This window comes from Mchenga conophoros, linkage group LG12 (assembly GCF_057382185.1).
Source record: "Mchenga conophoros isolate Kocher_MC1m ecotype Shallow Benthic linkage group LG12, M_conophoros_male_GT1.1, whole genome shotgun sequence".
In the NCBI taxonomy this organism is placed as follows: domain Eukaryota; kingdom Metazoa; phylum Chordata; class Actinopteri; order Cichliformes; family Cichlidae; genus Mchenga; species Mchenga conophoros.
The window spans coordinates 36,109,298-36,135,532 of record NC_140537.1 but is presented as its reverse complement, the minus strand read 5'-3'; the positions used below and the strand labels follow the sequence as shown (position 1 = coordinate 36,135,532).

Genomic DNA, 26,235 nt, shown 5'->3' with positions numbered 1-26,235 from the left:
ATCCACAGCAACAAACGTTTGACTAACAAATGAGGAAATGGTGCAAAGTTGTGTGAAAGCGGCTCTGACGAAGTAGAGAGTTTAAAAGTAACCGTCGAGTTGCCGTCTGGAGACATACTTGAGGTGTGTGTGTGTGTGTTTTTAATTTCTGTCATTTCTTTTCCATCTTCTTCAGCTCGCCGTGTCCTCTCATGAAAATGCCACTCCAGTAAAACTGATTCACAATGCCGCCGGTCACCTTAATGGTCCCGCACGCACCATCGGAGCTGCTGTGATTGGATATTTAGGTAAACCAAATCTGCGCGACTCAGAATACCAAACGCTGTTCTCTAGTGGATGAAAACTCACTTGTTCTCTTTCTCCCTCCGTCAGGTGTTCGTGCATTCGTGCCCAAACCTGTGGCCACCAACCTGCAGTATGTGGGAGGGGCAGCGGCCATTTTGGGTCTGGTTGCCATGGCGTCAGATGTGGAGGGACTGTATGCGGCTGTCAAGGCTTTAGTGTGTGTTGTAAAAAGCAACCCGCTGGCCAGTAAGGAGATGGAGCGCATCAAAGGTTACCAGGTAAGTTATTAAAACTTAAATTAAAAGTTTTAGTTACATTTCCAGGATAATTACTGAGTTTTTCTAAAAAATTGCCATCCAAACATTCGTAAATTGGGACGCAAGGCATTCGCTTCTCTCACATTTAAACACTGTAGTGTTTAAATGAATAGTGCGATTTGCACAGCATTTATTCACACACGTGGTGTGTGAATAAATGCTCTCCGTTGTACTTTAATGGTGTTGCTTCTACTTTTCTAAATTTGTTTACAAAATGCTCATTTGTCCGAGTGATGGGAGAAGGAAGCGGGAGATCGACAGACGATTGCTGCGGCAGCTGCAGTGATGTGGACGCTGTACCGATCCGTCGTGGCGAAGAGGGAGCTGTGTAACAGCGAAGCTCTCTATTTAACAGTTGATCCATGTCCCTACCCTCACCTATGGTTACGAGATGTGGGTAGTGACCGAAAGAACAAGATCGGGGAAATGAGCTTCCTCTGAAGGGTGGCTGGCCTCTCGCTTAGAGATAGGGTCAGGAGCTCAGCCATCCGGGAGGGGCTCAGAGTAGAGCCGCTGCTCCTCCACATCGAAAGGAGCCAGTTAAGGTGGTTCGCTGGGTGAGGTGTTTTAGGCATGTCCCACTGGCAGGAGCCCCAGGGCAGACCCAGGACACGCTGGAGAGATTATATCTCTTGACTGGCCTGGGAACGCCTTGGTGCTCCCCCGGATAAGCTGGAGGAGGTGGCTGGGGAGAGGGAGGTCTGGGCTTTTCTGCTTAGGCTGCTGCCCCCACAACCCGGCCCCAGATAAGCGGAAGATGGATGGATGCTCATTTGTCTCCAGTTACATATTTTTTGAATGTGTTTCTGTGTCAGACTAAGCACAGACTACTGTTAGTGACAGTGTGATTAATGTGAATATGACCCAGCAATGAGTTCACAGACTGAAAGCCAAGTTTAAGTCTGTACACAAAGCTTGTGTCCCGTTACTTCAACATTTGTAAATGCGTATTTGTTTTGTCTTCGTCTTTAGTTGCTGGCTATGCTCCTAAAGAAGAAGCGCTCGCTGCTAAACAGCCACATCCTCCACCTCACCTTCTCTCTGGTGGGAACAGTTGACAGCGGCCACGAAACCTCCATCATCCCCAACTCCACGGCCTTCCAGGACCTACTGTGTGACTTTGAGGTGAGTGTTTACAGGGCCCGTTGACCCATAATGCTTGTGAGCCAACTGAAATAAGGACATTAGTGTGCAGCTGTCAAAGAAAGCTTGCCTATTTAGCATTGATAAAAGTCTTGTTCCACTTAAACCCGTCTCGGCTAATAAAACGGAGAGTTTGCAGGTATATTTTTGCATTTGTTAGAACAGGAAAGGGAAAAAAAGTGTTTTTTTGATGTTGAAGTGTTAAGGAACTGAGCTACTCTGTGCCAGAAGTTTGTGCTGCCAGAAATGAGTTGTGCGGCAGGGTCTGAGTCTGCTCCGTCTGCTCCTCAGGTTTGGCTGCACGCTCCCTACGAGCTCCATCTGTCTCTGTTCGAGCACTTCATTGAACTGCTGACAGAATCCAGGCAAGTGTCAGAAGGAAGTTTCCCTGAACAAGAAACAGATCACATGAAGAATAAAATGACTTTTATTTTTTTGTAACTGCTGATTGGCACAATTATTTTCATTTTAACGTGAAAGCGTCTCACTGTGTGTTTTGCTGACTGTGTCGAATAGTGAGGCGGCTAAAAATGCTAAACTCCTGAGAGAGTTTCAGCTCATCCCACGACTGCTGCTCACCCTGAGAGACACCACGCTGTCCCAGCCCACTGTCGCCGCCATCAGCAACGTGCTCAGTCTGCTGCTGCAAGGCTTCCCCAACCCGTACGACCTGCTGCGGTAAGAACGCGCTCGTGTAGCCGCTACGTGAACGTCGGTGATGATGATCCATGCCAGTGCAGCATAAGACCGTTTGCTGTCTCCACAGGTTCGGCCAGTTCATCTCCTCCACTCTTCCCACATTTGCCGTGTGTGAGAAGTTTGTTGTCATGGAAATCAATAATGAGGAGAAGATAGACGGAGGTATGAGTGATATTAGTGTTGATCTGACTTCTTGCACCTCTATCCTAAATAACGTGTGGCCAAAAGTATATGGTCAGTGCTTGACTGTTTTTCTATCCTTAATAAATATGAAACATTTGGTGCATCTGCAGGAAATGATGATGACTTTGGTGGCCTCCTATCAGCAAACCTCATTCTGCTGAGAAATCGACTGCTGGACAGCCTTCTTAAACTGCTTTTCACCACGAAAGAGAAGTGCACAGTTAATGCCCAGTAAGACACCGCTCTCCTCCAGACGTTGTATAGATTAAAAAAATAGCAGTTAGAGCCATGCCACGTTGAACTAGAGAAGTAAAGTTATGCTTGTAGCTTAATGACCATCCACAGACTGCAGGGGTACAGACACACATATCTGCTAATAATAATTCCTAACTAACATACTCTGATTTCACTCTGGAGCACAGAGCTCTGGGATCGTGCTTACTTATTTGTGTAAAGTTGGGTACATAAATGGTCAAAAAAAGATCTGCTGCTCATTCATCACTTCCTGCCTCAAAGCGCAGAGACTGCAACAGTGAAAACACTTTTATATGGTCTGAGCTTGGAGGCACCCCAAGTGGGCAGTTGAGGAACTGCAGTTTGCAAACTAAGCCAACTAGCATTTTTAATTTTTCTAGCCTTGGGTGTTGTTATTTGCTCCTTCTGTCATATCTGCTCATCCTGAAAGCTTCAAGTTAAAATGCAAACTCTCAGGCTGTCTATTTATTTTGAAAACTATGAATAATCAATCATAAAAGCGCCACACAACATTATTTTTGTTCTTTGATCTTTTAAAGACTTTTATCATTAAAAAGCTATTTAGCTCCAGTTATTACTGGAATATGGCTCAACTTGACTCAAATAATGGCAATATGCCCAGCGGCTGACAGAGATGGAGATTATAATGACACTGGTTGATATAATGAGCAAGCAGAAGCAGAAATATTGACAAAGTATTTAAAATGTTGTGAAAAGAACTGATATTAAAGTAACAGTAAACCTGCAAAACTTTTTCTCCCTGCAGGGCGTGTGAGGAGCTGGTGCGAACGCTGGGCTTTGATTGGCTCCTGATGTTCATGGAAGAACATCTCCACTCCACCACAGTGACGGCAGCTCTGTGGATCCTGGTGGTGCTGCTGTCCAATCAGTCGATCCTCAACCGCTTCAAAGAGGGCCTGTGCGGAGGAGGCTGGCTGGACCACACCGACTCCGTCCTGACCAATAAGATCGGCACAGTGCTGGGTGAGTGCAGCAGCGTGGGTTCGCTGTCATCGCAGCACAAAATTGGAGCTGAGAGGCTGGATTTGGTTAACATTAGGCACTCGCCTTTGAGGGATGTGTGCGTGTATTAGCTCCAGACGTTCAAACCTGTAAGCACCCGCTCTTAGAACAGTCACAAGTAAGAAATCGTGATTTCCAAGGTAAATACTGTATGTTGTAACATGGCTCAGCAGACGCCTCTCCTCATTCTGGCAACGCTTTCCGTCGGAGTTGGCCTTCGTTCAGCAAACAGAGAGCTGCACAGTTTGTGCGCCGAACAGCCAAGGGTTGGTTCTCTCATTTTCACCCTCCCGCTCTCCCCTGCTGCTGCATCATGCCATAGTTCCTTTTGAACTTAGTGGTTTTCAACCTTCTCATTGCTCAGGCGTAAAAACCATTCTGATTCTTCAAAACTGGATTTACCAGCCTGGAATAATTTCAGATGTTGATGTTTGCTTTAATATTTCCATAAAACTTCTGTCTAGAGCAGGGAGATATGGCCAAAAATATTTATCACGATATAGATTTGAAAATTTGCGATAACGATATAACTGACGATATAATTGATGCGAGACAAAATGCAACTCCACAACTTTGCTAGCGCAAAAAAACCCCATCCATGTATTTTCACTTAAACAAGCAGCTGTTTTATGTGCATTAAACCTATATAAACATATCCTGAGCATAACCACATATAATATCCACTGAAGTTAAAACGAGGTGCTTTGCAACATTAAACTGCAGTGTGCCAAATAAAAAAGTCAAATATGTATTTTCAGACCATAAGGTGCACGGGATTATAAGACACATTAAGTGAAACAAAGCAGTCAGATGAATCAAACTTTATTAAACTCATTCTTCTTGCTTCCTCCACTTCTGTACCATTGATTCATTAATGCTGTATTCTATCACAGCTGCTCTATTCCCATGTTGTTGCAGTATATTAATGACTAACCTCGTATTGTGGATGGATTATCTCAGTTGTTCTTCTGACTGAAGTTTGGTCCGTTTACAGCATCCTGCCATGCGACTGTATTTGTCTCTAACCATGAGGAACCTTCACCTTAACTTTTATCGAGTGGAAAAGTGTTAGTGTTCGTCCTCCAGCTTCACTGTTTATGTTATGCTAACATAGCTGAGTCGCTAGCGATCACGTAGCACATCATTATATACCAGCTAGCCCAACTTAAGTAACTTTATAAACGTCACTGCTGTTTAGTTTCCTGTCTTCATTTATGTTGGAAGTGATAGCAGAGCTGTACATTTGAATTTTTTCAGAAATCTCTCAGTCAGAACATGCTATATCATGCTGAGGTAACTAGCGAGCTAACTTCCGCTAACCTCCTGCTAACTTCTAACTCCGTTAAATGTAATAAATTCTGTTTTCATGGATGCCTGGAAGTTAAACTTCATAGTTACACCTGGTAAAGCAGCAATGCTGATCGTTTTATTAAAGATGAAAGAATTTAGACAGTTTTTAACTCTCAGTGACGCTGCAGTGTTCATTTGACTTTGGGACCTGAACGATCTGACGGACAAACACCAAACCAGTTCCACATCACTGAAGTGGCACCATTTTCACAAACCTATTCTGGTTCATCCGTTTCACTCAACGATCCGCCTTCTCCATTCTCATTCTCCGTTGCCGCCATGCTTTTTCGGCCATGTGCGTATGAAAACAAAGGCACTGCGCATGCATGTTTTACCCATATTCTATCGCGATATGGGAACGGTATAATATGGCCCAGCCCTACTTCGGTCTTTTATTTGTATTTATTACACCATAACACTCCTGCAAACATCCAGGTTGAGAACCATTGCTTTAGCGCTGGAAACTCCCCATTAGAGACTTGCTCTAACAGAATGAGCGCTATCAGGTAGAAGTCCTTAGTTTTATTCAGATTTGGAGTTTTTCTTTTAGTGTAACAAATCTGTTTGGCTTTGATTGATTGTGTTAGTTTAGTCCTGGATTTTTACTGCAGCCATCTCCTTCATAGCTTTGCTTCATTAAACCCAAAAGTGGGCACTACACCTGCATGTAGAGCTGCCTACAGGTGCAGTAGTCATAGGGTGCCACCCTTTTACCTTTGTGCTTTATTTTTAACATTCACTCTCTCAACTTTCTTTTTAGGATTCAACGTGGGTCGCAGTGCCGGCGGGCGCTCCACATTGCGGGAGATCAACCGGGACGCTTGCCATTTCCCAGGATTCCCTGTTCTGCAGACACTGCTGCCCAAACACACCAACGTACCCGAACTCTACTTCCTGCTCATGGCTCTCTTCCTGCAGCAGCCTGTCATCGAGCTCCCAGACAGCCTGCAGGTACATGTTAGTATACCCAACCTTCTTTAATAATAATAACTAAACACGTTTGTTAGCCTCAGGGCTTAAAGTGGACCTATGCTGCTCATTTCCAGCTCCAGATTTGTATTCTTGGACTTTTTAGAGTCCCTGCACCTTCAAGTCAGAGTACAGTGTCAGTGAATTGAGGATTCTTGGAGTCGCTGCTCAGGACTTCATTGAATTCATTGAAGAAGCACTTCAAAGTCTGAGGCCGTGTTTCTCAGACAGAAAAAGGTGGTGGAGGGTTAGATTGAGATTATGTCTCTGGGCCTTTGGAAGGCCTCGTTGTCCCCCCAGAAGAGCTTGAGGTGGGCAGGGAGAGGGAAGTCTGAGCATCTCTGCTTAGACGGTTGCCCCTTTAACCCGAACTCGGATAACCATCACAGGCTGGATAGACCGACTCTTTAGGGAACTTTGCACGATTCACAGTTCAGAATTATCCTTATTTATCTTATACTTGGCCATGGAGTACCCCCTCAGGTCATCCACTCTGCAGTTATGCATTTTATATCTTACCAGTGGGACCCAGCCAACAGTGAGAGGACCAGTGCTTTGAATCAGCCGGCCCTCTGTTGCCCCACCGACCTCCTGTTCAAACAGAAGGTTTACAGAGCTAAGACAGCAGAAGCAACACAGGGATTACCACGCTGAATGAGGAAGAGCATAATGGGTTCACTTTTAAACCTGAATTTGACCTGTCAAACCAGCTAATGAATAAATACAAAAGTGGACTCGTTTAATTAGATTTACATGTATCTGTGTGACCCAAACCCAGTGTCTGTGTTTGTTCTCTCAGTTTGATCTGGACTCTATCTGGACCTTCATCTTTGGCGTGCCGGCATCCAGTGGGACGGTGGTGGCCTCCATCCATAGCGTTTGTACTGAGGCTGCTTTCCTGCTGCTGGCCATGCTGCGCAGCATGCTTAACCTGGTGAGAACCTCTAAACCTTCAGACGCGTTGGTTTCTTGATTTTTTTTATTTTTTTGGTCATTTCCTGCTTCCTCTACAGTAGCACATGCTCTAAATAAGTGTTTTACCAATGTAGTTTCCTAAACACGAACATTAATCTGCAGCCAGTTTCACAAAGCTTGTTTTTTGTGTAAAGACAGTGGAAGATTGCACAGCGATTTCTACTTGACTACAAAAAGCTTTTGGGATAATTGTTGAACCTTTTTAAGCCATTATTTGCTCATTAAATTCAAGGCCCTTTTCATAGAAGTGCATGTTTTAACAGTTCCTAACAGCAAGCTTGAAAAGCACTCACATGTGATTATGATCAGTCTGGATTCTGTGAAGGTTTTTCTTCTAATCTCCCGTCACCTTTAGCGCGCTCATCCCCTGCATGAGAAGCTTCACTAGACCGCCCGTGGGCTTAGTGTCAATAACTGCTCTGAAAAGACTTTTTATTTATTTTTTGCATCAGTCTGAGATTTGAACTGTTAAACTGCTGAGACTTTAATGGAAATTCTTCTCCAGGTTTCATTGCGTTGCATCTTTTGTCTCTTTCCAGCCTTGGCAGTCAGAGGAGGAAGGTTCCTGGCTCAGGGAGTACCCAGTAACACTCATGCAGTTCTTTAGATACCTTTACCACAACGTGTCCGACCTTGCACCAATGTGGCACAGCCCAGAGTTCCTCTGTGCCCTGGCAGCCGCTGTCTTTCCCTTCAACATCAGACCGTACTCTGAGATGGTAAGTCTGTCCTTTATTTTTTCACTTAAGCAACTCGAAATAGAAATTAAATTCTGCACAAGGGAAGAACTTGCAGTGAAAATAATCTTGACCTAAAATTGCTCCAATATCTAACTAGTAGCGTTTCATCTCCACAAAAATGTAGAGTTTAATTTGCTGTGATCACACGTTCTGATTTGTAGTCCCATCAACACACAACAGGTACGCTGTAAATATCCCTTCAGGCTCAGTAAAACTGTAACTTATTGCCCTTCTGAGCCATGGGCCCTCTTATCTTGCTCTCCAGTTTGTTTCCTCACAATAAAAGGTGTTTGGGGACAGCTGCAGTGTGCTAGCCTTTGAATTAAGATGTATGGCTAAGATTTCCACAAGTCAGAGCAGCAAGAACTTGGAGGAAACAATGATCTGTTCATGAAAGATGATCTTGATAAAGGTCACATTCTTTGTAGGTCAGTGATTTGGACGATGAAGCGAGTTCTCCCACCGAAGAGTTCAAGGCCTTCACTGGGGACTCTGGCATGAACCGCAGCCAGTCTGAATACTGCAACGTGGGCTCCAAGACGTCCCTGACCAACCACCCGGCCAAAAAATATGTCTTTGACTTCATGAGGGTTCTGATCATGGACAACCTCTGCATGACCCCAGCCAGCAAGCAGACACCCATCATTGATATGCTGCTGGAGGTAAGAACATGAACCCACATTCCAGATGCATGGATAGGAAACACTCTAACATGGCTGTTGCTTACTTTTCCCTTTATGTTGGTTTTTTCAGGCTTCCCCGGAGCGCTCCACCAGGACTCAGCAGAAGGAGTTTCAGTCCAACATCCTGGACAGCGTCATGGAGCATCTACTGGCTGCTGATGTCCTTCTAGGTCAGCAGACTAAAGTTTTGGTTCCTTCTCTCACCTCCAAACTAGAGGCAGGGGTGTAATGTATCATCACTATCACTGATGGCATTTTCTCACCTATTTCCCTGGAGTCTACAGTTAGTTCGGACACCCTGCTCATTAGGTCCATTCTTATTGCTTAAATCCTGCTCTTGTACATAAGCATGCTGCAGGACAGCTTAACTCTTTCTTTGGCTTTGAACAAAACTGTGATGGAGGCATCATGAGTCAGCAAATCACAATGTGAAGGCCGGAGATCTGCAAGCACCTTCAGGAGTTTCTGTTGTGCTTAGAGTATCGTCCTGCATCTATCTGAGGAAGAAAAGAAAATCTGTGCGCTTCAAAAAATGTGAGACAGCAAAAATCATCTCACTTACCTTTCTTTGTTTCCTTAGTAGAACACAAAATAATCAATAAAACCCATATTCCTGTCACACTGTTCTGCTAAATCTCAAAGGTAATATCTGTTTGCAGAGGCGTGAGATGCTTAGTTTTGTTCAATCATGTAATGCATTTTTAAAAAGCTGCTGTTTTTACACTCGAACAGTTTCTACTGTAATGAGGGGGAAACGCTTGCAGCGTGAGGCCTCCTTACTCCTGGAAATACAGACCAGCGCGACGCCCGCTCATGTCCTGTGTATTCACCAGGCATGCACTTCCTCTATTCTCGTATGGGACCAATCAGAAGTCACACAGACTTTGAGCTGCGTAGCTGGCAGGTGTAACCAGGTTTTCACTTGCACCTCCATCAGGCAGTGTCAGTGAGCTCATAGTTAATAAAAACTAAGGGTGAAAAAATGTTAACTGAAATAATAAAAACCAGAGAGCCTTCTTAAACTCTTTTTCCTATTTTGGTGGTATTCACCATCATAATCTGGAAACCCTCTAACAGATGTGTGACTGACTCTCTCTCCAGGCGAAGATGCCTCGTTGCCCCTCAGCAGCGGGGGCAGTTATCAGATTTTGGTCAACAACGTCTTCTACTTCACCCAGCGGGTGGTGGACAAGCTGTGGCAGGGCATGTTCAACAAGGACTCCAAGCTGGTGGTGGACTTCATCGTGCAGCTCATTGGACAGGTACAAGCAAAATGACCTCAGGCTGTTTTTGGTCAGCTGATGGTCCAAAATGTAGATTCACCCAAATAAATCCAGTGTTTTCAGATGTTATACAAACGGAAAGTCTCTGTCTGTCTAAGGCAGCGTACGTCCTCCCTTTATGTACTCACATTGTGTAGCTGGAGGCACTAGTATTTTGTCTGGTTTGTACACACATTTAATAGTCATTAGATTCACAAACACAGCATAATGTAAATCCTGTATTGTTGGGAGCAGCCTGCATTGTCAGACTGACATTTTCCTGAAGAGGCCGGAGGCAGAGAGACGGCGTCTGTGACGCCTGAACTGGAATAAGAAGGAAAACAGTCCTTTAGTCGTCTTGCAGTTAATGCAACCAGTGCAAAGTGATGCTGGAGCAAATCAGATAGACGGGGTCCTGCAGGCCTCATTTTTGTATGAGATGGGCACAGAATGAGATTTGGCTGCTGAGGTGTGTTTCTTATATTTGCTGCTTATTAGATTCAGTTTCTTTGTTTTGTTATTCTAAATAAGGGTTGCAGTGGTACCCCATGCGTATGCTTACATGGAAATGCTTTTAGCAACGTATTAAAATGAGTCGTGCATGGACTTTGTCTTCCCTTTTTTGCGGTGGTTTGTGTACACATTGCTGTGCAGCTGAGAAGATAAGCAGATTATTTTCAGTAATTCATTTTTCGAGCCATAATGCAGTCCCTGAATCCTGGAAATATCCCTCAGTGGATTCGATGGCCATCCATTTCATCCTGAGGCGCACAGTTTGGAACTGGAATATATTTGTTATTGATTTCGTCAGTCATTTTGAAATGTACCCACTTTCTACTCAGTTTTCTCTGGAGTAACTCCAGCTGGAGTTGCTCCTTAACAAAGTGGTCGATTAAAAGGAAAAGATGTGTGATGGGTGGCACGGTGTGGTACTTCCTGCAGGTGTGTGAGTGAACACCAGGTGCTCCAGTTTATTCCAACAGTCCCAAATGTATTTGTCTGTAAGACTAGAAAAGAGGTTTTCTATGTAAATAATATTCATTTTCAATTTTTAAGACTTCTTCTGTTTCGGGCTTAAAACTGGTTTTCTCACAGTTTTGCTTTAACACAAAACAGGAAGCTCCAAAATCTGGAGCGTACTGTTAGAGCACACTTGAGTATGAACATGCAGAGTATTGATTTAAAGTCTAAACACATGTTTATAAATAGCAGACTTTTCAAATAAGGCCCTTTGAGGCCCTTAAGCAGCATTCCAATACTAAAGCTACGTTCACAATCCTCTGCATTCCTAACTCAGTGTAGCCCCGTTACAAACACAAATCTCCTCCTACAGAAATATTTCGTCAGCAGCTTTATTCACATGCACTTCATAGCATTAAACAGCCATAACTGCTTCTCGCTTGTTTTCCTCCCGCTCCAAATTCTCCAGTCTAAGAGGCGTTCGCAGGGACTTTCTCTCGACACTATCTACCACTGTCTGAACCGGACGGTGCTCTACCAGCTCTGCCGACCCCACAAGACGGTAGCACAGCAGGTGGCCCTGCTGGATGCCCTGCGGGTCCTGACCGTCAACCGCAACCTGGTGCTCGGGCCAGGCAACCACGACCAGGACTTTGTGGCCTGCCTAGCTCACTGCTTCATCTGCCTGCACAGCGGGAGGTACGTTCTTTACATGGAGGCTGCTGTAGGCTTTTTACTTTGATTAATAGCAACAGACTATAGAAGTGCATCTATCACACCAGCAGGTGTTGTGTGTGTAGACACTCTGATATTGATTATTCATACGTTGAACTAAATTTTCTTTCCTGTATCATTCTTTCAATATGTATTAGGCTGAGTAATAATATACTTCAGTGGTAAATCCTGTAAAGAAAAAGGTCAAAAGTAATAATATTCTTGGGTTGTAAACACACACATAGATGAGATGCATTAAGACATGTTAATGAAGGGCTTTAGTGAAATGTTGCTTTGCCAGTTTGTTGCGCTGATTGCTTTATCTGTGCTGCCGTAGCTCTTAAAGCTGTGCTGGTTGTGGCCACTGTGCACAGATGGTACTTTATTTGGATGCTTTGATTTAAAAGCTGGTTTTTGTTTTAAATAAACTGTAAATAGGAGTGTTTAGCATGTTTTCAGAATCACACTTAAAGGTGTTCAACAGATTTCATAGTGCAGAAGAGCTCTGGATTGTCCACATGTCCTGATAAAACAGAAGAGCTAGGCATGGAATAAATAATCAACAAACACGTTTTCTATGGTTATGTCACAACTTCTGTTTGCAAAGGACAATGATGTAAAGGGTTAGAAAACAGAAAAAACACAAATCATTGTCCTTTTTTTTCTGCACAGAAGACAGAAGAAAAGTTTGCATCGTGTGTTTATTTTGTTTACTGTTTTGCCGTTCTTGTAGTTAAACTCGGTGAGATTATCTGAGTCTCCCCCGCAGGAATGTTTGTATAACTAATTACCACCGGGTCACACCTCCTTATGTTTATTTTCTGAAACCTGGACTTTGTCAGGTTTGCTCACATGCTGGTGGATTGTGATAGCAGGGGATGTATCTGGTTCTGGGGAAAAAAACAACATTTCTTTCCTCACACAGCAGCAGGTGTGGACAGACTGGATGTCCAGCCATGTGGTGAACACAACCTTCTCTAACACAGCGCTGTGTTTGACTGCAGAGATCAGACCTGTTTGCCGTGGAGAAGCCAAATAATCAAACCCTCCTCTCAGTTCTATGCAGGGCAGCATGGTACTCAGCTCCTGTGTGTGTGTTTGTGTGCAGTAGTGTGGACGGCTTCGGTTTGGAGGCGGAGGCCAGGATGACGACCTGGCACGTCATGATGCCCGCGGAGAACGAGTCTGACACCACGCACAGCCACGACGTCAGCGAGGGTGAGACAGATTCGTGTGTTTAAGTGTGTTTGACTGCGTGCAGAGCCACTCTGACCCTGATGACCTCTGCCCAGATACTGTTGTCACTTTCTTGTGTGGCACATCCTCTATATAACAGAATAACTTCAGTTTATTTACACTTTATAAATCATTTAGGCCCAGCTATGATTAACAGTGATTTGGAGTATTTAAATGACAAGCAAAACAGATGATCATGAACAGTTAAAGATACACAATAGAAATTAGAGGATACGAGAAAATGCGAGGAGTGCAAAAATAACCCGAGTGGTTTAGAGATCTGTCTGAAAGAGCGACGTCTCCTGCAGTTGTTTTACCATCAATCAGTCCCCTCACTCGTAATTTTAAAGTCCAATGAGTTTGTTCTTGCCTTAGAAACACTCGTCTTCATATATCAGCTGTGAAAATAACCCAGAAAGTCGCTGAGGTGTAACGCTTGTATTTTTGCATGTTGTGGTGCGGCATGTGCTTAGATGTTCTGTTCTGTGCTTGTGGGGGAGGTGAATGTGGGTGAATTACAGACAGAGATGGAGGGAGAGCTTAATGAATATTTTATGTGTTGCAAAGGAATTTTACAACTGCTCTGCACAAAAACAGACAGGAAAACTCATTATCGTGGTTCCTCTGCAGGGCGGCAGCTCCTGCTGAAGGCGGTGAACCGTGTGTGGACGGAGCTGATGCACAGCAAGCGCCAGATGCTGGAGGACATCTTCAAAGTGTCTCTGCCCTGCAATGACAGAGGACACGTGGACATCGCCACAGCCCGTCCCGCTTTGGAAGAGCCGGCCCTGAAGAGCTGGCAGAACCACCTGGGTCAGTAACACTGTGAAAAACACATGCAGAGGAATAAGCACGCAGTCTTTCTGCTCCCTACTTTAGCTCACTTTTTGTTTTTCTCTGCTTTGAGTAGCTGAGTGTTGCTCATGCAACCTTGAGATAACTAGGTCAGCCTCTTTTTGTTTGACAAAATAAAGTAACCCCCTGCAGACAGAGCTTGTTATTTTCTGATCTGCTGTCTTTTTAGCTAAGCTATTGCTTATGTAAGCAGATTGGTAAATGACTGTCATCCACCAGCCAAGTTTTGACTCGTCTGCTGATTAGTGATGGGTCGTTCGCGAACGAAATGGCTCTTAGAGCCGGCTCTTTGACGTGAACGACGCGAGCCGGCTCCTTATCGCGAGCCGTCACGTGGGTTTTTTTTTTTTTTTCTTTCTCTTTTTTTTCTTTCTCTCAGCCTCTCTCTCGCACTTTTTTTCCGTTTCACTCTGCACGCGAGCCTTGTGCTTTACGCTGGGCAGAGGGGGGAGGGGCGGTAGTTACACTCAGTAGCACAGGAACAGAGCCAGAGAGAGAGAAAGAGAGGCAGGGACAACAACATTAGAAAGGTATAGTAATCATCCACAACTATTTTCGGTTGCAGATGATAAAGGATTGAGAAAGTTTATTCATGCAGGTCCATATGACAGAGAATATGCATGTTCTTTTTCTTTTCATATTATAATTTATATTTAATTGTGTTGTGGTTTGCAGTGTTTTGTGTTCTTTTCACTTTAAATTTGTGAAAGGAAAAAGCTGAAAATTTAAATAGTTAAAAGTTGAAATGTGAATAGTTGATTTTTGTATTATATGATTTATTTATTACATTTTATGTGGAGTGAATAAATAAAAGTATATTTACGGTGGCCCCTAGAGACAAAGCACATACAAACTTCAAATCACGTACGAACTCTGAAGCATGTACAAACTCCAAAACACGTAAAAACACGTACAAACTCCAAAACACGTAAAAACTCCAAAACACGTAAAAACACGTACAAACTCCGAAGCACGTAAAAACTCAGAAGCATATAAAAACTCAGAAGCACATAAAAACTCAAAACACGTACAAAAGACAACAGAAGTGCTCCAGGATGCTGGGCGCAGTGTTGAGCCTTTGTTATCTTGTGGCTACACAAGCCAGCAAGTACCAACGACCGGATTTGGTGTGTGGTAGTAACAGGTAAATGAACTTTTTTTTAAATTATTTGAATATATATATGAGTGCCTGTGTATAAATACACAAACAATACACACATGCTTTCAATTGTGTAATTTAAGTGATCTAGTAGCTCTGCTTTGGAAGTTCAGTTAATGCTAGAAATGTGTTTTGGAGTTTGTACGTGTTTTGTCTCTAGGGGCCACCACATATATTTATATATAAACATATATAAATAAAACCACTTGTTTTTACGTTAGTAATTCCTTTTGTGCATAATTTTATATTATTGTTAATAATAAATTAATTAAAGCAACAAAACAACCTGAAGAGCCGGTTCGGAGCCGAAAGAGCCGGCTCTTTTTAGTGAGCCGAACCGAAAGAGCCGGATCTCTAAAAAGAGCCGGAAATCCCATCACTACTGCTGATCCAGGCTCTTTGGCAGGCAACCAGATGTTGTTAGAAGTTCTCTTTGAATTTGTAGAAAAGGCCCTAAGATGTTTTTCCTTTGCTAAGCACTTATGAAATATCTGTGGTAGAAGGAGCATTATTTTTGAGAGAAGATATGATTAAATTAAAATTTGTAAATACTTGTTCTGTCTCACAAAATCCCCTTTACCTTCTGTGTTAGTTAAATCTTGGAGACATCCCGAGTAAGTTGTGCTCTTGCTGGGAAAGCTGAACTTCTGCATCACAGAGCTGTGGTTGTGAAACATGCCCAAAACTGTGAACCCACAGCAGATCAAAGTAGTTCAGACTTTTCAGATTTTCTACAGTTATTGTCGAACATCTGTTTTGTGTAGAAGAAGAGAAACCTCTGCTTTTCACTGGCTTCAGTGCAGGTCAGGCCTCAGCCCCACAGACTGAGAGAGAGAGGAAAATGTGTATTCAGGAACCAGCTGGTGAGTGGTTGTTGGAGGTTGTCGGCAGTCAGTGGGTGAAAGAAGTGGCTAAGAAGTCTACAGTGCTGCACCAGAAACCTCGTGCAATTACTTTGTTTGCCACAGTTGCCTGTATTTTGCATGGAAGACACAGACTTATCCGCAAACACTTGCAGGCTGCTCGCTGTAGTGTGGCAGTGAAGCTGTGGAAAGTGTGGTGCAACTTTTACTTTGAAGGCAAACGTTCTCCGTTACCAATTTGAGTCTGATTTTTTTTTTTTGTGGGCAGCTGCAGTCATCAAACTGAGGAAGGAGATTTTTGTTGCATCATTCCTATCAGGGAATGTGCATTTTTCCTTTGGAGCACAGAGACTAAGCACGAATTTTACAGATTAACTTAAGTAATAAAATTGCATTAACACCCTCTGTCATCGACTTACATGTTTTCTTTTACTGTAAACAGCAGACTGTTAAGATAACCACAAGGTTAAAAAAACTGAATGTACTTTTCTCTTTTCTGCCAATCAGTTCATGAGAAAAAGTACATCAGTCGTGGGGAAGCAGTGGCACCAGCGACTCAGTCCAAACTGTCCAGAGTCAGCAGCGGCTTCGGCCTCTCCAAGCTGACCGGCGTCCGGCGCAACAAGAAGGAGAACAGCCTGAATAAGAACAGCCTGTCTGCACAGGTACACGGAAAACAACAAGCACACATACACACGATTTCTTACTTACGTGTACTCTCTGAGTCTGAGCGCTTCAAATACAGGCTTGTATTTCTGGTCCACAGGAGACTTTCCAGTGGATGTTCACACACATCGCTGTTGTCCGGGACTTGGTGGCCATGCAGTACAAGGAATATCAAGAGGTAGTGCATCTCATCTCCCAATGGGTCAAGATTAGTTATGACCATTAAGGTTGCATACAAAATGTAAGGTGCAGTAACTCCTAGGCTACTGAATAAATAAATGACAGTGTTTCATATGGAAACGAGTTCAGATGTAAGTTTTGTTTTGGATTTCTCTTCAGCTAGTTTTCACAGGTGATTTTCTTCTTGTAGTTTTTGTTTTTACTTTATTGTTTTCACAGTTTGTGTCTGTCTTTTCAGTTATTGCACAATGAGCAACTTACAAAGTTCAGAACAGCTGTAAAAAGTTGTGACTCACAGCCACGCTGCCCTCCTGTTCTCAGTAAACATTCAGCAGATGTGCTTGTTGTAAAGGCAAATGTGATGAAAAACTAAAACTGAAGGCTTTAAGTTATTTTATTAGTTTCTGTAAATGCACAAACACATCGAATTTAGCTATAACAGCCTTGCACTCATGCTTGCTAGTGTTTGTACTCATCCTGGATGGTTTTAAGCTGTGATCACACAGATCCTGCATCCATACATGTGGTTACCAGGTGGGAACTTTCTGTTGGTCCTGTGCAAAAGTTAAGAACAACTTTGCACAAAGTTTATTTTTGTAAAGTTTCCTTAAGTTATTTCTGTGATCAGCGTCAGCACAAACCAGTGTGCTCTAACAGTGCAGTCTGATGTGACTGCAGGACCACACAGAAACTCTGGACGGCTACATTTCACAGCCCAGTGTTGCAGTCGTGACATTTATAATTCATAGCAGTATTTTTTCAAGTGACTCACCGCACTCTTGCTTCGTCCATCCTCTCCGTCTCGCAGCGGCAGCAGAATGCCCTCAAGTACGTGACGGAGGAGTGGGCATCCATCGAATACGAGCTGCTGCGTGAACGAGGCCTCTGGGGCCCGCCAATCGGCTCCCACTTGGACAAGTTTATGCTGGAAATGACGGAGGGGCCCTGCCGAATGAGGAAGAAGATGGTCCGCAATGACATGTTTTACATCCACTACCCGTACGTCCCAGAGACGGAGACCAACACCAACTCAGCACAGGTACTCTGCTTTAAATCGGCATTCACACGTTCCCACAAACCCCTCCAGGACTTTAGCAGATATGAAAGGACTCGTGGTAAATATTCATTTGAGGAATGACATTAGCAAGACGAATTAAAATCTAAACTGCACCTTTTTTACACCCAGGAGAAAACCTCTGGCTCCATAATATCTCAGTTTTCTCCAGTTTAATTACGAGACAGAGATGCAAATTAAATATGACAATACCGTAAAGAGAGGCATCCAGCCAGCGTAATGTCGCCCATGGTTTGTGTTTCTATTTTTAAGCCTGAGGTTAAGCGTTTAGACTGTCGCTGTCAACAAACTACTGACTGTAATACTATCGAGAAAGTGTTGGGGTCATAAATCAAATGTGCAGTAAAGTCATTTTTTAAATAGACTTAAATACTTGGTTTAAAGCACGTCAGCATTTTCTTCCCTTTTTAAATCCAAAGGTTACATTTACATACACAAAAAGACCTGGGGCACCTACACACTACACGTGCCTCTGCCATGGAAACCCATACCATGAAGCTCCCTGAGCAGGTTTGGAGTTACTGGGATCCATTGATGTAGATCAGGGGTGGGGAACGCCAGGCCTCGGGGGCCGGTGTCCTGCAGGTCTTAGATGTGTCCTTGATCCAACACAGCTGATCTAAATGGTTAAATGACCTCCTCAACATGTCCTGAAGTTCTCCAGAGGCCTGGAAATGAACTAATCATGTGACTCAGATGTGTTGACCCAGGGTGAGATCTAAAACCTGCAGGACACCGGCACTCGAGGCCTTGAGTTCCCACCCCTGATGTAGATAATATCCCACTGAGATGCAGTGAACTCTGTAGGATCACGGCTGGGTGCTTAATATCCAGAGATTAAGAGGTGTGGCCCCAAACTTTGTCCATAGAGTGTATCTTCATTTACAGTCAAATACTCAGATGTTTATAATTGTATGTCAGTAACATGTGTCCAATGACATGAGCACAATATTGTATTTATAATATTTCAAATGTCTCACGGGGTGTTTTCACATCTGTGGTGTTTAGTCGGTTTAAATGAAAAACTGGTTCATTTTTCTCCTTGGTGCAGTTCGTCTGTAAACACAGAAATCACATTCAGGTGTGGAAAACCAACCACACCAAGATGTGATGTGAACATAATCCGACTTCCATCTGAACCAACTACCAGTTGTACTTTGCAAGTTTGAGCTAAAAAGCTTCCTGTAGTCACGTTTGCACATCATCCTCTACAAAGCAAAGGTCCGTGCAGGTTAGCAAGTAGCCGTGAAATGAATGCAAGTTCTCCAATAATCCCAAACACAGCACCTTTTCCTGTTTCTACTTTTGTTGCTCCCGCCCCAAACACATCTGGCGAATGAGACAGACTGAACATTCTCACTTGGTTTCTTGGTTTGTAGTGAAGTGTTTTGGTTCGTGTGGAGTTTGAATTTTTCTCTGTGTGGAAACAAATAAAATAACAGGGAAAAGCCAAAAGTTTACAAACTGATCAACTGATTCAGATCAGAATAAACTATAGGTGTGAAAACACCCATACTTCCAGACGTTCACCAACAGTAGTGCAAGTCCATGTCCACAAATTCAACAAGTGTGTCAACTAAGCAGCCGAAAGCATAACAAAGGACACCAAAGTCACAGTGAGCTACACTGTGACAGCATGAAATGCAGCCAAAGTGAAACAATATCAAAGAGAAGAGGCTGAAACTGAATCTCACAGTTGGACTGGCACGAGCATTTGTTTGAACACATGGCAAAGAAAGTATTTTAAGCATTTTCAATAAAACATGGCAAAGAAATCCAGTTTGTTTCTTTTTGAATTGAATTGAAAATGTCCTTCTTGGTGTCTGTAACTTCAGCCAATCTCCTGCAGAGCAGCAAATAGAGCTGTAGGATGAGCTCATCGCTGCCCTGTGAGGCAGTGACACAGCCGGTGGCTGACTCTCCCTATCACTGAGACACATTTAGCTTTGTTTGCTCTACAAATAATCCCTCCTCTCTGTTTGCTCGCGGGTGCCTCTCTCCACTCCACAATAATTTATTTGGTCATGAAGATTCAGAGAACGCTTCAGGGATTCCCAGTTTTTTTTTTTTTTTTTTTTAACTTTTTTCTGTTTCAACATTCAAGCTTTGAGTTGACTGGCTTGGTGTGACCCTCAAAAGATGAAATCATCCAGCAGTGCTCAAATGGAAACTACGCGCATAAAAAACAAACCTCCCTGTTCCTGAAGATGCCCTTTAGGAGTTCAGATTAAGAGTTCATGAACACTTTATGAAGAGTCTCCTTTGATGCCTTCTGGAAAGAATTTAATTAAGTCCAAATTCCCCGCGGCTTGGTTGCTAATGTATAATTTAATCATGCTCGAGGAGCAGTTGCAGCTTGATAAAGCCCCGTTCTTGTGCCATGGACTTGAATACCATTGCTTGCCGTTTTCACTTTAAGCGTTGGAGCTCATTTGTTTTGGCTTGCCTGCCTTGTTTGGCCATTATTGGAGGACACGCCCCCCACACTGAAGATTTTTCCATTTGATTCCACTTAAATGTTCTTGTCAGGAACAACCAAAAACACATAAAGCTAATTTAATGACCCCGTGGTTTAATTTAGTTCACTTCTCATTAGACAGTTCCAGTTCACAACAACAGTCATCTCAAGTTGTTTTATATAGCGAGGCGCAGCCTCTACAGTACAGAGAGAACCCTAACAGTTAGACCATCACTATGAGCAGCGTGTGGTGGCAGTGGAAAAGAAGAACTCCCTTTTAACAGGAAAAACCTCCAACAGATCGTCACAGTTGAGTGTGAGAGGACAAAGAAGAGAAAGGACATCAGGGAGGAAAAAGCTAAACTTTAACTAGAAAAACACATTTTTCAGTGCTCTGCAGTAAAATTCCAGCATTCCTGTCCTTTCCTGTCCTCTTTAGTAACATATAATAAAAAATAATCAGTGAAAAAAAATAAATAGAAAATGAAGTCAAAATTTCAGTCTTTTATATTCACTACTAGTGAAAACTTTGGACACACCTTCTCATTTAATGGTTTTTCTTTATTTTTACTACTTTCTTCACTGTAGATACAAACTTAAGACATCAAATATATGAAGCAAGATATATGCAATTATGTAGCAAAGAAAACAATTGATAAATAACTTTAAATGTGTTTTATATTTAAGATTCCCCAAAGTAGCCACGCTTTCCTTTGCTTCTACAAACCCTCGACTTTCTCTCAATGAGCTTCATGATGTCGTCACCTGAAATGGTTTCACGTCACAGCTGTGCCTGTCAGGCTTCATTTGTGGAGTTTCTCGCCTTCTTAATGAAGTTGGTACCATCAGTCGTGTTGTGCAGACGTCTAGAAGTCCCTATTTGACAAATGTTAGAATTTATATTATGGCAGGAACCAGTCAGCTAAGTAAAGAGAAACAACAGTTCATCATTACTTTAAGAAGTTCAAGGTCAGTCAGTCCAGAAAATTGCTAAAACTTTGAATGTGAATGTAAATAATCATGAAAATAAAGAAAACCATTAAATGTGAAGCTGGTCGTGTATCTCACATGAATGGTGCTGAATTAGCCCCTCTGTAGTTGTACGTATGGTTGGAATAGAAGAAGCCACTAACTTTGAATGGATGATAAAACTCGACCAAACACACACTTTTCAATTATTTCTTCCACTATTTTCTTCTTTTTTACATATTGATGTGACATAAAAAAATTAGAAGAGAAACAGCAAAAAAACTATAAATCTGCCATATCAATGCTTTGACAAAAGGAAACATAAACTTCCTTTGCAAAAGTTCTGGTGTTGAAATTTGGCTCAAATTTGGACTCAAACCTTGTAAATATTTCTCCCAATTAAAATCTAAAAATGTTCTTTTTTTACATTTAATTAGCCTCTCCAGACTTTGTGGTCATGCCAAAATGTGGTCCAGGGGATGCGCAGTACCAGGAACTACCACAAAGGTGACTCGGGCAGATATTCAAATGCCCACCTGTGTGTCTGTGGACAGGGTGTGACAACATGAATAACATGGTACCAGTGCATTTGGCTTTAACTCTGGGAGTGGAAGAATGAAGCAGGCTGCCTGTGGGTGTGAAATCTGAAATACAGCACAGGCTGAACCACGTCACCACTTCACTGCGCTATTGCAGCAAGTTTCTGCCCTGTGTGATGTTCCTCTCACTGAAATTCTTGCAGCGTCACGCAGGAGCCGTGCAAGGCATCGTCAATATATCGACCTTTTATTTTGATCCATAGAATATAAAGATGAAGAATAACTAACTGAATCATGTGTTTTGTGTTTTGACGCTGACAAAGCCAAATTTTTTAAGTCTAATCAAAGTGGAGTCATGCAGTGCTACATGGTCTCACCTCCTCCTCTCCTCCCCAGAAACCTCTGCGTTACCGCCGCGCCATCAGCTACGACAGTAAGGAGTATTTCATGCGTTTGCTGTCCGGAAACCCCGGCATGTACCAGCACTCTGTAGAGCACAGCACCGAGGGAGAGACCACGCACCAAGAGCTGGAGCACGGAGAGGACACCATCGCTAAAGTCAAAGGTAAAGAGACGGCACTGTGGCACTGATGCTGTTAGACGTAGAGTAAGATTCAGAGAAATCCTCATTTGGCCTTCCTTTCTAGTGTTTCATCTTCTGAATGGATTCAGGAGTTCTGTCCTTCTCTGTGGGCTGATTCGTTTCTATCTTAAGTAAGGAGGTGTTGCCTGTATGTAACACTGTGTTTGCACTGTGCTCCTCAGGCCTGGTGAAGGCTCCACTGAAGAGGTCTCGGTCCACAGCGGACGGTGCAGATGAGGACAGTCAGGACCAGCTTCAGGAGCAGCTATTAGAGTCAGGAGGCCCCGAAGAGGAGCAGAAGACTGACAACACGTCCCTGCTGAGACTCCTGGAGGAGGGAGAGAAGGTCAGTCCGAGGGAAGCACATAGATATGAGTGGATAATTAACATAGTAGTAGAATCATAGTGTTTTACACCTGAGCGATTCCTGTGCTGCAGGTGGCGCATTTCAGCCAAATACACTGTTCAGTATTGACTGGGAACTTTGTGACGATTCATCAAATGATTGCACATAGTTGTTGCAGAATTGTGACACGGTGTCTTTAGCGAGTTTGGACTGGACATGTTTTCCCATTTCTCCAGTTTGTGCAGGAACATCTAATCTTGCTGCAGCAGTCAGATTTTTTCGCTTTGGCTAGTTGGCAGCGTGTGACAGAGAACTTTGGTTGTCTTTCCAATTCCTTTGCTTTACAGTCACACACGAGCAAACTGCATCTTAGATTTCTAAAGTTTTAGATTTCAAGTTTCACGTCCTCTGTTATTGACTTTATTTATGTGATGAGGTATTGCACTGCGTGTCCAGTCCCAGGATCTCATCTGATAAAAATACCTTTTAAACAACACACACACACACACACACACACACACACACACACACACACACACACACACACACACACACACAGTATAAAAGATATAACCTCCAGGTCTGAAAAGTGCCTTGAACCTGCATTCTTCCTGATGGACAGCAGGGGGCAGCCTCCCTGGTCCAAAAACAAGTGTGAATGTATAGCTCTATAGACTCGTGTTTGCTAATACCTCAGCAGCACCTTAATATTGAGTTTACTTCATGAACTATGGTTCCTTTTAGAGTGAAGTAGATGATAAAGCAGGTTAGGATTTAGGGCATGCCCACCTGGTGAATGACTGCCCTCTCACTGCCACGTTTCTCAGGCAGATCTCACTCATCGTTATCCAGTTTGAAAACACCAAGATGATGTGACGGTGGCTACCGCCGTCTTTTATATACAGTCTGTGAGCACACTACAAAATTATTCCTGGGACTTGTAGTTTTTAAGATATATTTAAGTATATATAAGCATACATAAGTAGTTGGATGAATCAGCTTTACTTTCAGGCACATGACATTTTCATCTATTTTCATCGCAAATTATTGTTTTGTTTTGTTTTTTGTTAACCTTAAAGTAAGAAGGCATCTGTTAAAGCTTTAAACTCCCTGCTTGATGTTACTGAAATATTGTGAGACCAAGGATCATTCCCACAGGAGTGACACTTGTGCAGGATTGTTTTATGTAGTATTTCTTGTCAAGGAGAACAAGCGTAAATGCATGTGCTACCTCGACGTATTGTTTCCTAGCGTTGAAGTTTATTTATAGCCGGGCATATCGGTAATTCTGTGACCTGCATTTTAAAATTCCAGGAACAGAGATGGTAAACACATTGACGAGCTAAGTCGAGGAGGTCACAGAGTCCGTGTCTTGGAGTGCTGGACGAAGACTGTGTATAAAAGATGGGCTTAGCCGCTGACGCATCGGTCATCTTGGCATTTTGAGACTTCTTACTGACGATTTGTTATCCAATCAGGAAAAGTGCTCGCTGAGGTCACAGAGTAGGGCAGCCTGTTCAGAGACTCCAATACAAACTGGTCTCTTTGCAGCCGGAGAAGTCGTCTTTGCTGCCCAATCAAAAAGCGAGTTTCTCTCTATACTGTCTGTCAAATAATAAGACCTGCATTAAACAAGCAAAATAAAAATGTAACCAGATATTTGTGACATTTCAAAAGGAAAAATTAGTGAATCAAAGCTTTTTAAGAAGAGGTTGGTCTGATCATGACGTACCTGTATCACCTTTACACGTCCCTGAGTCGCGCTTTCGAGATGTTTTGTCAGTTTTTACAAGAAAGATTAATTATTAGCTTTCTGGGCTCACGTGCCTCTAAATGACTGTAGTGTTTCTGCTCAGGTGGAGCATTTGATCAGAGGTTTTACTCAAAGCTACTTCTCCAGTGGAGAAAGTACACTCATTTACTTGTTCCATGTTCAGAGGAAATTCAGCTGGGGGGCTTTCCTTTGTGTAATTGACCTCTCTAAACTTTAGCTAATTAGCTGTTGTGCGTTCCAGATTCAGCACATGTACCGCTGTGCCAGAGTGCAGGGTCTCGACACCAGCGAGGGTCTGCTGCTGTTTGGGAAGGAGCACTTCTACGTCATCGACGGCTACACCATGACCGTGTCCAGGGAGATCAGGGACATCGACACGCTGCCACCCAAGTAGGTTCACGCCTCTGTATCCGTCCCTCACCTGACGGGGGACGCGGGATCGGCACTTTCTTTCTCTGAATAAAGGATGACATCATTCCCGTGGACGCTGCAGTGGAAATTTCTGCTGCTGGGATGATGTAATGCTGCCGATGGAGCATGCGCTGTGAAAGTCCGCAAAGCTCTTCTCATATTTATTGTTTTGTGGAACTTGCTCAGCCCGTTCCTTTGAGATGCTGCTGGAAAATAACCAAAAAAGGGAAAAAGGAGCAGATGTCTCCCAGACTTTGTGGTGTGTCCCTCGGGTTGTTTTGGTGTTTTTACCCCCCCCTAAGCTTCCCCACTGTCCTGTACCAGCACAGAGCTGAAATCATACGCCAATTAGCTGATGATTTATTCAAGACACGCTCTTTTGTTAGCTGAATGCTTTTTTGATTTCAACTCAACTTTGAAGTTTTTGGAGTGATTTAAAGATGCACTACCAGCTAGTTTGATCCATTACGGATGTATGTGTTTATTCATTCTCAGCCATGTCACGGGAATGTACCCACCGCAAACAGGGGATTAAAATTTTGAGTGGATCTTCTCTTGAGTGGGTTGTGTGTTTTTTCTCCAGTATGCACGAGGCCATCATCCCCAGAGGAGCGAGACAAGGACAGAGCCAGTTAAAGAGAACCTGCAGCATCTTTGCCTACGAAGACATTAAGGAGGTTCACAAGAGGCGCTACCTGCTGCAGGTCAGCATGCACGTGTCTCGCACACACACTGCATGCACCATTACATGCTTTCTTTTAATATAGGAACTGACAGGATAATTAAGTTGAGTAGTTTATAGGGAACTTACTTTGTTTTTCCTTTTTTCTGTCTTTTATACTATAACAGAGCTGGATGCTTCTATTAAACATGGCTTTTCAAGGTTTTTTTCTACTCTTGGCTCTGTATGATGTCATTTAATAAGTGCAGGCAAACAGAAGGAATCTGGCTTAAAGGGAAAGTAGAAGGAGCTAAAGTGAGTTTATGGGCTGGTGTTAGATAAATTAGGATCATTTTGAACAGTGAATCATGCAGAACTACTCTCTGAGTCCAAAAGTAAAAATATGGAGCTGGAAATGATGATGATAGATCATCTGTAAACGTTTTGGGCTATTTATTTACATTTTTTCCTGACTCTCATGTATGCCATCGTCTTCTTTCAGCCCATGGCAGTGGAAGTCTTTTCAGCGGATGGGAGAAACTACTTGCTAGCCTTCCAGAAAGGAGTTCGCAACAAGGTTTACCAAAGGTACTGAATACATATGTAAAGCAGCAGCTTCTTGACTCACATTTCAATCACAGAGTTTAATTAAACTTGTCATTTTGTGCTCTTTTCAACACTCACACGCTGCAAGTGATCATTTCTTACTGTTTTAGGAGTTGTTGTCAGGGTGGAGTTATTTTCAGTAATAATCTGGTTCTACTGGAGAGCAGTGATCAGCTGTGATTCAGTCTGTTGTCGTGATCTCTGTTGAGGAGAAGGATTTTGCCGAGATTGATGTTGCTGCTCATATAAAGCTTTTTTTCTCTCCCTGTAATGCCGGTATATCACCGTTGTTGTCA

General features: G+C 43.1%; 1 protein-coding gene across 8 annotated transcripts in view; it reads left to right on the top strand.

Annotated features, from left to right (window-relative positions):
- Positions 1-26,235, top strand: part of wdfy3 (WD repeat and FYVE domain containing 3) — a 121,012-nt gene that overhangs the window by 82,400 nt on the left and 12,377 nt on the right. For 4 of the 8 annotated variants that reach the window (XM_085295541.1, XM_085295543.1, XM_085295539.1 and 1 more), the window contains 26 exons: positions 176-287; positions 373-563; positions 1,575-1,727; positions 2,037-2,110; positions 2,262-2,423; positions 2,512-2,606; positions 2,738-2,858; positions 3,649-3,866; positions 4,079-4,171; positions 6,016-6,212; positions 7,024-7,158; positions 7,739-7,918; positions 8,368-8,601; positions 8,693-8,792; positions 9,724-9,884; positions 11,314-11,543; positions 12,667-12,776; positions 13,425-13,607; positions 16,179-16,336; positions 16,438-16,515; positions 17,326-17,556; positions 21,955-22,123; positions 22,324-22,487; positions 24,503-24,651; positions 25,256-25,376; positions 25,836-25,921. In XM_085295541.1, the coding sequence (XP_085151667.1) occupies positions 176-287; positions 373-563; positions 1,575-1,727; positions 2,037-2,110; positions 2,262-2,423; positions 2,512-2,606; positions 2,738-2,858; positions 3,649-3,866; positions 4,079-4,171; positions 6,016-6,212; positions 7,024-7,158; positions 7,739-7,918; positions 8,368-8,601; positions 8,693-8,792; positions 9,724-9,884; positions 11,314-11,543; positions 12,667-12,776; positions 13,425-13,607; positions 16,179-16,336; positions 16,438-16,515; positions 17,326-17,556; positions 21,955-22,123; positions 22,324-22,487; positions 24,503-24,651; positions 25,256-25,376; positions 25,836-25,921 (3,905 nt within the window). The remainder of the gene's footprint in view (positions 1-175; positions 288-372; positions 564-1,574; positions 1,728-2,036; positions 2,111-2,261; positions 2,424-2,511; positions 2,607-2,737; positions 2,859-3,648; positions 3,867-4,078; positions 4,172-6,015; positions 6,213-7,023; positions 7,159-7,738; positions 7,919-8,367; positions 8,602-8,692; positions 8,793-9,723; positions 9,885-11,313; positions 11,544-12,666; positions 12,777-13,424; positions 13,608-16,178; positions 16,337-16,437; positions 16,516-17,325; positions 17,557-21,954; positions 22,124-22,323; positions 22,488-24,502; positions 24,652-25,255; positions 25,377-25,835; positions 25,922-26,235) is intronic. The other 4 variants (XM_085295545.1, XM_085295544.1, XM_085295540.1 and 1 more) reach the window with 3 other exon arrangements.